At 42.9% G+C, this 15814-nt stretch overlaps 1 protein-coding gene across 2 annotated transcripts in view; it reads right to left on the reverse strand.

Annotated features, from left to right (window-relative positions):
* The window catches only part of Gria1 (glutamate ionotropic receptor AMPA type subunit 1), a 301486-nt gene that overhangs the window by 117044 nt on the left and 168628 nt on the right, over positions 1-15814 (reverse strand). For both annotated transcript variants that reach the window (XM_046446417.2, XM_058579911.1), the window contains exons 6-7: positions 4229-4390; positions 1823-1990 (exon numbers count right to left, since the gene is read on the reverse strand). In XM_046446417.2, the coding sequence (XP_046302373.1) occupies positions 1823-1990; positions 4229-4390 (330 nt within the window). The remainder of the gene's footprint in view (positions 1-1822; positions 1991-4228; positions 4391-15814) is intronic.

Below are 15814 nucleotides of genomic sequence, written 5' to 3' on the forward strand. Positions count from 1 at the left end.
ATGGAGATGGGTGGGGACGGAAAGGGCTGCTGACGTTTCTCCTTGGCATGTTCCTCCTGTCATGAGCAGGTCCTCTGCTTAGCCTCATTCTGAAGGACAGAGCTCCATATTCTCCTCTACACAAAGGCACTTCATCAGGGCTGAGGAGCAGTTGGTGGAATTCCTGTCTTGCCTTTTTCTCCAGGTTGTGGAAATTGCCAGAGCTGTGCATGTGTGGTTGGAAAACAAATGCAAAGGATCGTACATTTTGCCCTACATTTCTCCCTATTCAGAAACTCTTCTCTCCTTTCCTGGGAACCTAGATTCATCTTCGGTTGAATGCACTCTTAAAAGAAGATCTGGTCTTACCCAGCCACCTCAATTGGTTGGGAAGGATGGATTCTGAGAGACATTTGCACCAAAATATCTTGTGGTGGTTGGTTTGCCAATACACCTGCTGCTTTGTCATTCCTTTGTGCTTAGTGCAGGCTCCCTCCCCCACCCCTTGAGATATACAGCTTCTCCATCAGGGGAATAATATGGTGCTGTGCATTGGCAGACTGAGAACCTGGGATCAAGGTGCTTCTAAAGACATCAAGAGACCTCTAGGAGCTCCATGAATGATAAATCAGAGGGCAAGTACCCAGAATATTCTGAACCAGAAATGTCAAACATGTCTACATTTGCTATTATGGGCCAGGCTCTATGGGCAATGACCAAACAGACTCCAGTTTACCCTGAGACTCCATGTCATGTAGGAGATGCTTCTCCCATGGGAGCACCCCACCTCTATACCTACCAACAATTGCTTAGCATAGCATATTGGCAACACAAAATGGCAACATTGTTCCTTCTATTCTATACACTTGAACTTGGGCAATGTACCCCAACCGCATAGAATGCTAATGTTTGTCTAGACATTAGTAACCGTTCTTTAGCTTGTACTCAGCTAGGGTTGTTTTGGCCCACTTCCCTTTTTGCTTATGATTTTAGATCTCATGATGTTTGTTTGTAGTTTTGAATCATAGCAACAGCCTCTATGATTAATGTACGGATATGCTTTAAAACGTGTGCTCTAACCCTAAAGGGGGTCGAAGGGTGTAGACTTGCAGCCTGCCCCTAGGTCTGCCAGCTGGTGAATCTGGACCACCAGCCGGGGAATACAGATGGTTCCATGTCCTACTTCAAGACTGACCAGGTGATTTAATTGCAATCTCGAGATAACAATGCCACTGTCACACCCTGCTTCCAAGGCAGACCTATCACTGATGGCACATTTATACTCTTATCTGTGCTATAGGATTCAGCCTCAGAATCCTTGACCTCACCAAACAGTTGGAGTGGATATGGCCATTTCTATTCTTATTCTTTATCTGCTCTCAAGTGCAAACCAAATTGGGGATCACAATGCCGAGAAGCAAGAAGACAGGTTCAGTATTGAGAAGCATTCTCAGTGTCACTGCTTGCAGCAGACCCCCATGAAACCAAGGTAATGAGGACAAAGTCCAGGGGACTGCCAACACAGCTCGGTGTCACCCCTTATGTTTCATTTCCCCTCCCTAAATACAGAAATTGTCAGCTTTTCTTTTTCAGAACAATCCTCAAGTAGAAAATAAAGCTGTTTCACTACAAGAAATGACTATTCTACATTATTATTATTATTATTATTATTTTAATTTCAATGTGGATTTCCATGTACGCCAAGAGCCACAAATAACAGAGTGCTTGCTCCAAACTTCAGGCATCTTCTTCCTTTTCCTTCAAATAGCTTGCTCTGCCTGAATTTGATACTGGAACTCCCCACTGGGCTCCTATGAGAGGTAGAAAGCACAGCCAGACTCACCTGCTGTAGGGCTCTCTGAATGTCAATCCCCTGCCCCCAGGGCACGGCTGGGTTGGCCAAACAGTCACCAGCATTCCCCCGGCGGGATATGTCAATCCTCTGCCTCCGAAGGCTCTGGAAAGCCTCAGCCATCACCTTCACCCCATCATAGGTGAGAGCAGAGGTGTACTGGTGGGAAGAATGGGGACAGGTATCAGAGGTTGCTGATAGGAAGATGGTGGGGAGTTGGGCGGGAACTGTGCTTCCTGGTGAGGAGAACTGTGCAGGGGCCAAGTGCCAAGTGCAGGTGGGAGGCAGCCATGAACCCAGAGAGCATGCCTGCCCTCACCTGCGGCTGCTCCACCTCAACAGCAATGTTGCCCTCCTGAGTTGTGGGTTCAGTATGACCGGTTGTGACTTTCAAAGAGAGGTCAGAAGTCTAGATTTTTGAGTACAGTCTTAACATTTTTAAAATGTCAGTTAAGTTGGGGGAAAATGCATACATTAAGTAAAACACATTTTGCAGCCAAATACATGGCAAATCAGTTTCTTTTCTCTGCATTATAGACACCAAGTGGGCGCCAGGATGAATTGTTTATTCCACCATCTCTTGTAATAGAAAAAGAAAAAAAGAATCCCAAGACAAGTGAACTCTTAATTATTTCTGCATGTGGTATGTTCATATTCTGTACCTCCCATTGAGTTTATTAATGATAGTTCTCAATTCTTCCCCCCAAAAGGGGATTAAGATATGCATGAGAAAAAAAAAATTCTTGGCTTTGGAACCCACATGTGTCTTCTTGTTCCTAATACCCCTCCTGTTGTTGGGCACACTGTGAGGTTGTGATGGAGAACTGTAGAATGAATGTGTAAGTATTTTTCCAATTTTTGACATTGATTTTTGCTATGGTTTAGATAGGAGGTGTCCCCCCCCCCCCCAAAGCTCATATGTGAGACAGGGCAAGAGGGGTTAGAGGTGAAATGATTGGGTTATGAGAGTTTTAATCTAATGGGTGAATTAATCCCCTGATAGGATTAACTAGGTGGTGATTGAAGGCAGGTAGGGTGGCTGAAGGAGGTCACTGGGGTTGTGCCTTTGGGATATGTATTTTGTCCCTGGTGAGCTGAGCTCAGTCTCTCTCTGCTTCATGTCTTGATCTGCTTTCCTCTACCATGCCCAGAACACCATGATGTTCTGCCTCACCCTGGGCCCAGAGCAACGGAGTTGGCCATCTATGATCTGAGACCCCTGAAACCGTGAGCCCAAAATAAACTTTTTCTCCTCCAAAATTGCTCTTGTCAGGTCTTTTGGTCACAATGGTGAAAAGCTGACTGAAACCATTTTTCTTATTCCTGTCTTTAAAAATTTATATGACATTTGCAAATTAGGTGGCATATTTATAATGAACGCCTGTGTGGCTCATTCATGGCTATAAGCACAGTGGGGATTTATTTGTTTAAGCTCATACTGATGAAGAGCTAAATCAGTTCCGTCAATAGTGGGATAAGAAACATCTCCGTTATACAGCCTGAAATTCACAAAAAGAAATCAAACTAGCAGTAAGAAAAAAAAGTCCACCAAGGATTCATTGTTTGTCCTAAATAAAAATTTGGCCTCAGAATCCTTCTCAACATGGTATTCCACATAGCCACTGCCGAACTATTTGGTTTTACATGGGGAAAAAAAAATCACTTGCTATCAACATTCTAAACCATGCTCAAATCACAAATGAAATAGATCTCAGCTGCTGGACTCAGGGCTGCATTTGCCTGCTTCATAACTGAAATGGGACCCAGGAGTAGAGATTTGCTGGTGAATCCTCAGTTAGGTTTTCCTGATTGTTAGCTGGGCTCAGGGGTGTGCAGAATGAGAGCCACCTCACTACACAACTGAAGGAGGTTCCATCCTCCCCCAAAATGAGCATCCTCCTGAGCTGTGCAACATGGTGCTTCTGCCAGAGTGGACAGAGGGTTTTCCAGCTTCCCTTGCAGGGAGAGAAGTATTCTAAGATGTGGCCACTGGTATGTGAGTGAAAGCTCTGCATGGGACTTCTGAAAAGAATTCTTAAAGCAGGGAGTCATGAGATAATGGCTTGAGTTTAAGCAGTCATCTTGGGCTGTGGGGCTGTAGACACATCCTCATCTTAGCATAACAGGTGAAGAATCCCGATGACGTGCAGCCATTAAACAAGCCCTGGATGGCTGACTCCTGAATTTTGCTAGCATGAGAGAAGAATTCAATGTCTACCTTTCTTGTCAAAACTATTGTTTTGGGTTGTCTGATCTTTTACCATACACCCAATAATGTTTATGGATATATTTTCCTTTGCTTGTTCCTTTTAGAAAACCAACTCTCTTCTAATGGCTAACTCTCCCCCCACCCCCAAATCCGGGGTAGGCTCAGGGACCAGGCTGTGATTCCCGCACCTTAGGCCTCTTCCAGTCCACCCGGGTGTGGTCCCGAGCATCGCTGCTCTTCCACTGCTGCATGATCTTGGCCGGGACAGTGTCCGTGTAGTTCACCAACTGGAAACCTGTCACGTTCGCTCCGCTCTCCTTGAATTTATTTAAGTCAATGTCCATGAAACCCTGTGGAGGGAGGAAAGGGAAAAAGCCAGACATGTGAAATCAATTTAACCATGTTACAGAAGCGTGGGATTTTTCTATCCTGCTTCCCAAAGTGGAACTGGCTTAATGAAGGGACAGTGTGTCTCCCTTCCTTCTGAACTTGGCTATCCCTTTGTCTGTGCATGATGTTTGCACAGCAGTTAGGAGTTCTTGCCCAGGAGCTGGCATACCTGAGTTGAAGTATTGGCTCACAAGCCACTAGTTATCCTACCTTGGACTAAGTTACTTGGTTTGCTTGTCTGAATAATGGGGTGGTTGCTGGGAAGTGTGTCGGGGGAGATGAAATAAGAGGATGCGTGTCAAATGTGTGGTTTAGACTTGGTGATCAATAAATGGTGGTGCAGAATGAGCAATCAATCAGTGGTGCAGACAGGGTCATCAAGGGAAGGCTAGGATTATCATGATGATATAGATACATGCAACAAAACAACCTTTAAGAAGGAAGCTGCCTCCATTGTCACCCCCACCCTTCACACTTTTGAGAGAAGAGGTATCTAAAGCTCATCAGGGTCAGATTCCTATGGATCCTCAAAGTCACCACTAAGCTTGTGGAGGAAGCTGGATTCTGATCTGGGATCTCTTCCCTCTCTCTGTGCTCTTTCATGGACAATAGACCAGGTTTGCTCTACCTGATGAGGCCTGATCAATTTTAAAATATACAGAGGATTCTTTGAGGATGGATTTCCTTCCAATTCAGTAAAATTCACTCAAACTCAGAAAGCCTTCAACTTTAAAGGAAACCTTGCATTGGCTTAATAGATTCAATAATGTACAGTACTTTCACACCTTTAACCCTTCATATTCCACTAACCCTTCATAAGGTACAAATCATATGTCCATCTGCCAGATGAAGAAACTGAGACACAGTGGAGGAATTCTCTAACAGGCAAAAATCTTTCAGTAACTTAGTGACAGAGAGTGGACCAGAAGTGAGTTTTTCTGTCCGCCAATTCACTCCTTCTCTCAATCACAAATTCATCATCCAGCAAGTATTTTTGAGTACCTATCGTGCAACTATTCTAAGAGGGTGAACGAATCAATTTCCTTTCCTCAGGGACCTTACATTCTAGTGGGGAAAGCAGACGGCAAACAAACGAGCCAATAAACATTTAGCATCAAACGGTCCAGTGGAGTTCATTCTATGGCACCCAGTGAGTCCTAAGAAGAAAGATAAAGTGGGATCAGTGGAGGGGGAGGGGCTGTCAGGCTGTGGAAGGAATGACCAGGATGGGCTGCCAGAGGGGGTCCTGTTGTCACAGGGACCAGAGTGAGCTCTGGGAGGAAGCTTGGCTTGTTCCAGAAACATAAAGGAGGCTGATGTGACTAGTACAGAGAGTGAGGAGGAGAGGGTGGGAAATGAGGCCAGGGCAGCAGCCCAAGGCTGAATCACACAAAGCCTTGCATGAGCTTGGGTTTCTTTTTATGTATATTAGAGACCCACTGCAGGAATTTGAGCAGGAAACATGAAGTCTGTTCCTGTTCAGGTCCCTGGCTTGGGGTCACTGCCAAATCCCAATGAGAGAAATGGGTGAAGGAGCAGCAGCATCCTGTAATGGACAGGGGAAGCCTCAGAGGTCTGCGTGCTGACCCCAGCTCTGCCTCAGAATCCAATGGCATGTCCACATCTCTTAACTTCTCATGACTTCATCTAGTTTTATCATGTAAAAGAGTGGACATGATGATTCAAAGGTATCATCTCCCACCTGTGCCTCTAAAGCTGTGCAATTCTTTAGTGTTTTTATTTTATAAACCAAACTCAGTCCCTCTCAGCCTTTGCCTTTACTGTTCTGTCTGTCTGGAAATAAAATTTCCCTGGCTGACTCTTTTGCATCTTTTGGATTTCAGCTAGAAGATCATTTCTTCAGCAAGGTCTTCCCTTTAAAAAACTAGTTCTTCTTGCTCTGTAGTAGACACTGTTGCATCTTGTTTATTTGCTGTTCTATTTTATATACTATCTGCAAATACCAATTAACCTATGTCCAGGGTAAGCTGGACCTGTTGAGGGGTTAAAGCACCCAGGAGCAGCTCCCAACCAATGACAGATAGGGAGTAGATATATGTCCCAGAATCCTCTCTCCTGGGTGCATAACTACAGGCATGTTCTACACTGACATCTACAGGGCTCCCAAGGGACTGCACTCCCGCAGCAGCCAGCAGCGCCAGTATCTTGACAATGTACCTTTATTGTCTGCCTTCCCTTCCCTATGTCACTTCCCTGCTTCCCCGCTGGTGTTTCTAGAATTGGCACCCAAAGAAACCACGTGTTCTTGAATCCTTGCCTTTGGATCTGCTTCTGGGAGAACCTGAGTTGTTCCCAATACAAAGTTGAGCCAGTTCCATCTCAGTGTTTGCTGGAGTCTTTCCAGAGCATTTATCTCCATTTGAAATTATCTCATTTACTCATTTGTCCCTGTGTCCTCTCTCCTCTATTGGAATGCCAGTTCCAGAGAATGGAGACCTTTTCTTGTTTTGTTCACTGGTATGTCCTAGATTCTAGCATCTAGAACCATGCCTGGCATAAAGAAGATATTTAGTACATATTTGCTGAGTGAATGAATAAAAGTCAGACACTTTCTTCAAGATTCCCAATTAGCCAGGGGAAATATGACCAGCAGGCAGCAGTACCACTGGATGATTTTAATTGGCTGAAAAGAGAAACTCAGATTAGAAATAACTTTTGAGATTAACTTGTCCCACGGCCAGAGTTAACAAGTCATACAGAGGTAACGACTTTGCACTCTGGTACTAGCAATCTACTGATAAAGGTGAAATCAGAATTAGATTTCCCTGACCAATATGCATTCTAAGATTTTATGTCACCTAAGAGTACAGCCATTCCACCTCTGGTTAAAAGCCAGAAAACAGTTCAGAGACTTTCCATATTGTTTAGAGACTTTAAAAAGTACATCTTGTTCATAAAATAATGATTGAGAGAACAAAATAGAAATTATCTCCCGCAGTCAAATTCTGTCACTTGCAAATCTGTAACAAGCTCCCGGGCATTTTTTACTGACTGCTTCCATCTCAAACATAACAGAGGCCAAAGGAAATGCAGAGTTTGTTCAAACATAAATGCTGTTCAACTCCATCACCAGAATGTCTGATTACAAAATTAGTGGAGCCAAGCCTTGGTTATACATACTCAAACTGATGGCACTCTCCAAGCAAACTCCCCTGAAACTGCAGAAAAGAAATAGAGGAAGAATGATAACACAAGCTCCTATCTGGGACGTTAACTACAAGAATCAAAATTAGCAAATAACTTGGGGTCAATGTACGTTCATCTAATAGCTGACATTTCCTCTCCTACGTAAGATTTCATGCTGGGAATGATAACATTAAACCGTACAATGTTCTTAATCACTAAGAAATGAGTCTCTTCTAGTTACTAGGCTTGATTTCTCCATAATGAAAGAAAATGGGCTCTTCCAATATAAAAATGTTCATGACTAAAAGGGGGAAAAAAGATATTAACTCTTTGCCTACCGGTTAACCTGAAAATTCAACTCACTTTTTTTCCCAGGAGATGCATTAAACAACATGTAATTAAATCATTTTCTAATTTTATTTCCCATTTTAATATTAAAAAGTACCCTGGGAGGTAATATTTGATAATTAGTGCATTTTTCTTTATCTGCTTTATTTGTGCTATTAATTATATAATATTGTTTAAGGACACTATGTCGCTAATTATATTCTATTAGAGATTTTACCTTTGAAGTTCAATTACTGCTCTTTGAGCCAATTTATCTGTTTTATAACATGGTCTAGAATGTTGAGTGGATTGTGTGACTACTGTGATTGTGTGACTACTGTGATTATGTGACTACTGTGATTGAGTAGACACTGTGACTACTGAGTAAGAATGAAATTAATCTACAAGCCACTTGTTTTTCTCGTTCTTCAGCCAGAGAACACAGGTCTCCTAAGCTCACACTCTTTTACTGTCCCCACAGCATGGGCACCAGGTGCTGCTCTTCCCAGAGTGACAATTTCTTATCCAAAATAGAAATAGGGACTGTGCCCTCTCTGGGCTCTTAAATCCCTATGTTGCTGCCTGCTGCTTAGGTGCCTGTGTGCATTTCACACTGTCAAACAGGTGACTAATGAATGGGTGAGGGGAGAAGCATGCTCTGCCTACCATCTTTATTCAAGCACAAATGAACAGCTAAAGAACTGCAGGCTCAGGGCTGGTGGTCCTTAATCTTAGAATACACAGTGCACCTGGGGAGCTTTCGTAAAATTGCCCTTCCTAAGGCCTGTCATCCTATAGCCCCAAGAGGAAACTAAGTATACTGTATTTGGACAAAACTCTAATGCTGTCGAATCAAAAAATCTGATTCAATGTATTAGAGTTATGAAGGTAATCAGCAGAAGAATTCCAAATAAGAGTATAACTAGCAAACATTAAGGAGAGGATGTGGGGAACACTGTGAAAAGATTCATTATGTTTCTAATGGGAGTCACAGATGGGGTTAAGTTAATAAAGCAAGAAAAAGAAACAGACATATTATATAGTAGTGTGGGGGAAATGATCAGAACAACCAAACACCGGAAAGGTTTAAAATGTTTGCTTCTACAAAATATGAGATTAGAAAGAACAGGTGTTTGCTTTTGATTTTATGCCCTTCTATAATATATATTTTTAACCATGTGAATATATTAACTTTTTATTACTATTTAAAAAGTAACAATGGACCCTCAGGTGATTCTGATGTACTTCCCTGGTTAGGAAGCATCCCTTAGTCATTGGGAAGTTGGGGAGACAGTGACAATGTCAGGGCAGGGAAGAGCAGACACTGTGTGTATTGAAGATTTACTGAGGTCTTTGAAGGGCATTCTGCTTAACCTGTAACTCCTGGTGTGGAACTGAAGAGCATTTGTGTTGCTAAATTGCACGGCTGACATACAACCTCAGAAGCATGGCTCCTAAGGATAACAAAAATCATAATGGTGGCTAAAATGCTATTTCAACGGTATTATAAAACTTCATCTACACCACCTTTTGGGAATTTTGAGATTACTACCATAGAAAAGTGAAAAATTAAATAATCAAAGCAAGAGTGACCCCTAGACTTATTTTAAGCATTTCCTAAGCTCTTATCCTAAGCCAGGAATTTAGTTCAATGCTTTATTCACATGGTCCTAGTCAATCCCCTAAACAATCTTGAAAGATAAATGTGCAGAATAGGACCTGGATGTTGATTTGCATAAATGAGTAAGTCTTCATTCCAGTCATCTGATGAGAACTTTGCAAACTTCTCTGAGATCACACAGCAAGCAAAGATGCAAATGGTGGTCCAACCATAAAATCTATCTTCTTCTCCAAGATGGGACACTGCCCTACTAGAGGAGGAACATATGAGCTTTAATTGCCCTGGCCAAAGAGGGACCAACAACCTCAGATCATGGCAGACACCATTAAGAGCCCAGAATAAATGGGCTACAATGGTGGCCTTCAAACATGGTTTTCTGACTTGAAGTATTAGAAGCAGTAGGTTCCTCTCCTGGACACCAATCCCCTAAAGTATTTAGGTGTTTCTAAAGCCTCTGACTTTTCTGAAGTCCACTGGTGTCCACCTACCCTGCATCTATACCAGGGCTCAGCAAACTTCTGCAGAGGACAAGACTGTGACTGTATTTGGCTTCTCAGAGCTTACGGTTCCTGTTGTAACTACTCAGTTTTACATTATAGCATAGCAGTGGCCATAGACAGTAAATGACTAAGGATAGTTCCCAATATAATATTTTGTTGGATACTGAGACTTAATTTAGTATAAATTTCACATGTTGCAAAATATTCTTTTGATATTTTTTTCCCTAATGATTTAAAAGTACAAAAAAACATTATTAGCTTATGGGCTATACCAAATCAGGCAGTTGGGGATTTGACCCATGGCACATATTTTACTGATTCCTGATCTAGGCAGAAGCAAGAATCTCTGTTATTGGAGATCTAACCAAACCCCCTCATTGTAGGGAAACAGGTCCAGAGAGTAGAACACCGGCCTAAGTTTGTACTGCCGGTGAGAGGACCACGTGGGGTTAGCATCTGTCCCTGCTCTGCAGCCACCATAGAAGGCAACATAATGCTGAATGGCCATTTGAGTAGAATAACCAGGAGTAAAAAACACTCAATTAAGTAAACTGATTAATGTAGGCAATGTATCTGCCATGCCAATTAGAATTTTCAAAGATTAGAATAAAAAGGCATTTCAAATAATGATGATATCTTTATTTAAAATGCCTTTTTGTTAAACATCTTTAGGAAGAGATGTTTAACACTACAACTATATCGGGTGTATTTTCATCTTGCCGTGAAGATTTGGAGAATGCTTGAAGGATCCCGAAGAGGCTCTGGGCCATCATGACTATTAATTATGACTATTAATTATCATATATGCTTGGAAATGATTATGTGTCATTACCGGTTATTTAACCTCTTCAGGGTTCAGTTCTCGTCAACATGCAGATGCAAGCACCCCTATAGCACAGCCTTGGTGTAAGGTTTAAAAGGAATGATGTGATGAGTCACTTGGAACTCCGTCTGGCACATAGTAAGTGCTTAAGGAACGTTCGCTTCTGTTCTCATCATTGCATTCACCATCCTTATCACGGGGGCAAAAGAGGTTAGGTGTTGTTAGAGCTGCTTTAAAGCTAGGCACTGGGTCAGGCAAGGATCCAAAGAAGAACATGAGGCAGGTGTGTAGGAACACAGCTTTCGAAGGATAAAAAGCCTTCTCTTCAAAGCTGGGTTTCCCTTTTTCTTGGATTCTTTCGGGGGGTCACATCCAAGCCATTCAACCCTCATCATCTACACCTGTCAGAAGGAAGAAGGAACATCCAACCTCACTAAAGGAAACGGGCCAGGGAGGAAGGTTTATTAAACACGTCCTGGCACATCAGAGAGAGCCCTCCATCCACCCCAGCCCCTTGAGAACAGAAAAGGTGAGATTAAACCCAATCAAAGAACTTGTACTTTATATTCTGAATAGCACAAGTTGAACATGTCAAGTTTCCCCAGATTGTCAGAGATCTTAGATGACAGCTCCTCAGAGAGAATGGTTATAGGGAAGTGTGGTTTGAAACTCCTGTTACATTAGCAATGCTTGCAAAAAAGAGGCAGTGCTCAGCCTAAAAAACACTAGAGGGAGAGGGAGAGGGTAAGTGAAGGATGTACTTGAATCTCAGAAGCATTGCCATGGAGAGGAGAAACACGATTTGTTCTCTGAGGCTCTGGAATGTAGGCCAGAACCCACAGATGTCAGAAATCATGGGAGGCCGACTTGGACCACACAGCCATAGTGTTTAACATGCACAAAGCCTGTTCTGTACAGGAGGCACTATGCTAGTGCCCTCCTTGTATTACCTCATTTAATCTTCCTAATGGTCCTGTGAAGTGGGGACTGCTGTCATCCCATTTGCAAATTAGAAATTAGAAACTTGAGTCTGAAGCTTATGGAGTGGCTTTTGACCACTCCAGCGCAACTGGCGAGGGACAGAGCACAGAGTCCCAGCAAGTAACCAGACGCTGGGGCTTGTTCCCAACCACTGTGCATCCTGCTCCTGACCACTAGTTCAGTCTGTCTTGCTCATTTATCTTCTGGCCTGCAAAGAATCACTTGGAACAGCCTGTGTCTTTACATAAAGAGAGACTTAGCAGGTTTCCAGGAGACCAGGACGTTTGTCCTCAGTTCCTTTGACCTGTGCTGGGACTTGGATGCTGAGACACCCAGCACTTCATTTCTCCATCTTAGGCTCTGCCCAGCTATCTCATGGAGACTGTCGGGGTCCCTCTCATCTGCCCTGCCAGGCTGGGAGTTCCTAGAGGGTAGGGGCCTTGCCCTCACAGGATCCACACACAATAAGCGACAAAGGAACAGAAAGTCGTTGTTCACCGTTTCCGCAATTTTCTCACAAACATCAATCCTCTCACCTCTTAGCCTCTGTTTTTGTCTTGTGAACCAAAGAGGCCTTTTTATTGCTGTGTGTGCGTGTGTGTGTGTGTGTGTGTGTGTTATATTGTAAACCAGGTCATAAATGAAAGTGTCAGGAAAAGAGTTTTAGAGACAACCCCTTAAGTCCTGTCCTGTCTTTGAACCTCATGAGTGCTTTGCCCTTGGTCAACTGTCTCAACCTCTCCAGGGGTGAGTTTATTGATCTACAAAATAAGGGCCTCAGCTAGATCAATGATCTTTCAAGCTACCTTCCTGCAGCTGACATTCAGAAGTGTCCATGTTGAGTGACAAGAAGGGCAGGAAGGACAGAAAGGACAGGCTCCTACCTTCCCACTCTGTCTTGTCCACCAAGACAACTCTGCTTTTTTAATCTATTTTACATAGTGGGCTTCTCCTGCAAGATTCCATGTGAAAATAGAGCTTCAAACAAAAAAGGGTGGAAACTTCAGAGCCTGTTGATTTCTCTCCTAAGGGCTCTTCCAGCTTTGATCCACGGTTCTGGGATCGTAAAGGTGAGAGCACATGAATATGGATATATATGAATTCGTGGAATACTCTTGGGCCAGGGACTTAATTGTGTCCTCAAATACTCATGTCTCTGCATAAAAAGCTTCACATTTTCCTATTTTAGCCACTTTGACAAACTAAACCTTTAAGGTGTCCTCACCTGGTATAATCCCTGGTAATCACATGGACTTATCTGGCTCCCAATAAGTCAATAAGGCATTGTAGCTGTGCTTGAGTCAGCTAATAGTGGGGAAAAAGCAGGAGTCAGGTACCTGAACACACGGGCATCTCCAAACACAACAGCCTTACTCTTTCACACAGGGGTCCACTATTGACAAAGCTTTGTTAAAGGCGGAATCTCACAAGCAGAAATCTTTCTCTTCTGGGATTTAGGACAAAATGCTGACACTTTGTGGTAGAAGGTCAGAGACCCCATAGACTGGGCTTTTGCAAGACTTCAGAGATGCAGGACCTGGCCTGGAATTGGTTAGTTTTCCAGAGAGTCCCCTCCTCTTCATTCTGCTCTAACTTGTGGTCAGAACTGACATCTGACCTGGCCAACTACAGAGTAAGGGCCAAAGTCAAGTCAAAGTCCAGGCTTTCATACTTTCCTGGTAGGGCTGGGTCCTTATGGGTGGACTTCCCGGTGCACTTGAAACAGGTCCCAAATAGCGTCTTCCACTTATATGGTCACCACCTTCCCATCCAGGGAAGGCCAGGCAAGGACACAGAGCCAGGCCATCTTTGGTGTAATGCCAGTTTATGCATCCAGAGGGCCTCACATACAACAGGCAAACATTGAATGGTTGGAGAAAAAATGAAAGTCCCAACATGTGGTAAATTTGAAACCCACTGGAAATGGGGACAGGAATATTCTAGTTTTTTATTCATCCATCCATTTGCTCATTCATTCATGTGTGCTTAATGTTGCCAAGCATGTCGTAGACACAGGGATGTAGAAGATGAAAAGACAGGTCTGGTCCTTGCTCTCAGGTTACTTAGGGTCCAGAAAGAAAGGACAATCTTACACACGAGTAATTGTAGGGCAAAATAAGTGGACCCCAAACTGACTCTGGAGTTCAAGGAAGGCTTCGAATCAGAAGTAAGGAAGCTTGATGGAAAAGGAGCCTTCGGATGAGTGAGGAGGGCAAAGAACATGCATGGAGAGCCTGCATATTTAGATGCAGAGTCACAGTGACAGGGTGGCATGTCACATTGAATGCCTGTGCACATGACCCTCGAGTCCAATCTCAGCTGTACCAGCTCCTTAGCTGTGTGATCTCAGGCAGGCTACTCTGCACCTCAGAATCCTTTGCTGAAAAATAGGGACTATTATAGTGCTTGTCTCACGGGGCTGTTGTGAGCACTAGGTGTATTAAATTTCACGTTCCTAGAATAGTTTCTGGCACGCAGTAAGCACCCACCTAGATCTCTGATTCTTGGGGATCCATTTCCCTCCCGCTATGTGATTTGCTCTTTTGTCCTAAAAGATAAATGGGGGCTGAACCTCCCTGCATACACATCATCCCAACCACCTGCTGACACAGGTGTGAGTGTATCCTTCCTTGATGCTTCTAATTTGGTGGTGGCAAGGAGATCCCATGCTTGGGAAGAGCAATTGCAGCCAAGGTCCTGCACATCTGAAGTGGCCTGCAGGATGCTGACCCAGCATGGAAAGGGCCATTTCAAGTCAGCCCAGGTGTGTCTGGTTTGCAAGGTAGGTGAATACAAGCACCAAATGCTTGAGATTCATAGAATCTCCTCTTCATTGTGGTTGAAGGGAGTGACTTTGAGAATTTTTTTTCTGGATACCTCTAGAGTGCAAATAGAGTTAGAAAAATTAGAACCCCAAATTGGACAGCCAGGAAGATGCTTTTGATGAATCTACTCCCCGTGAGCAAAACGGTATGCTATTCCAAGTTTTCTGAGGAATCTCCAGACTTTTTTCCATAGTGGTTGCACCAATTCACATTCCACCAGCAATGTTTGAGTGAACCTTTTTCTTCACATCCTCACCAATATTTATTGTTATTTGTATTCTTGATAATTGCCATTCTGACTGGAGCCACCATTTGACCCAGTTACACCACTTCTCCATATATACCAAAGGACTTAATAAACAGCATACTACAGTGACATGACCATATCAATGTTTATAGCAGCTCAATTCACAATAACTAAGCTATGGAACCAACCAAGATGCCCTTCAACGGATAAATGGATTAAGAAAATGTGGTCTTATATATGCAATGGAATATTACACAGCCATAATAAGAAGGAAGTTATGTCATTTGCTATTAATGGATGGAACTAGAGACTATCATGCTAAGTGAAATAAGACAATCCCCAACAACCAAAGGCTAAATGTTTTCTCTGATATGTAGATGCTAACACATAGTAAGTGAGAGGGAAGGAAGAATAGAATTGCATTGGATTAGATAAAGGGGAATGAAGGGAAGAGATGGGGAAGGGAATAGGGAAGACGGTAGAACTAATTGGACATAACTTTCCTATGTTCATATGTTAATACATTGCCAGTGAAACTCCACATCATGTAGGACCACAAAATGGGATCCTAATTAGGACAAGTTATGTATAATGTCAAAATACACTCTACTGTCATGTATAACTAAAAAGAACAATAAAAAAAAAAAAAAACAATGTGCCAAATTTCAAACAAACTAAAACCTTCTAAAAACAAGAAACAAAAAAAAGATTTGCACAAATGGTAAGGAGCCTGTGGCAATTCTGCTGTACTTGCATTTCTATAAGTTTACTTAAATCAGCTCTTTTTTTCCTTTATCTTGTGAGGTACATATTAATATTCTGATTTATAGATGAAGACAGTAAGGTACAGAGGGTGAGTTGACTTGCCCAGGGACTCACAGCCAACAAGTGGCTAAGCCAGAATGGAAGCTCA

This window comes from Marmota monax, unplaced genomic scaffold (genome assembly GCF_021218885.2).
Source record: "Marmota monax isolate L192 unplaced genomic scaffold, Marmota_monax_Labrador192_F-V1.1 WCK01_AAM20220418_F8-fsc00188, whole genome shotgun sequence".
Lineage (NCBI taxonomy): Eukaryota > Metazoa > Chordata > Mammalia > Rodentia > Sciuridae > Marmota > Marmota monax.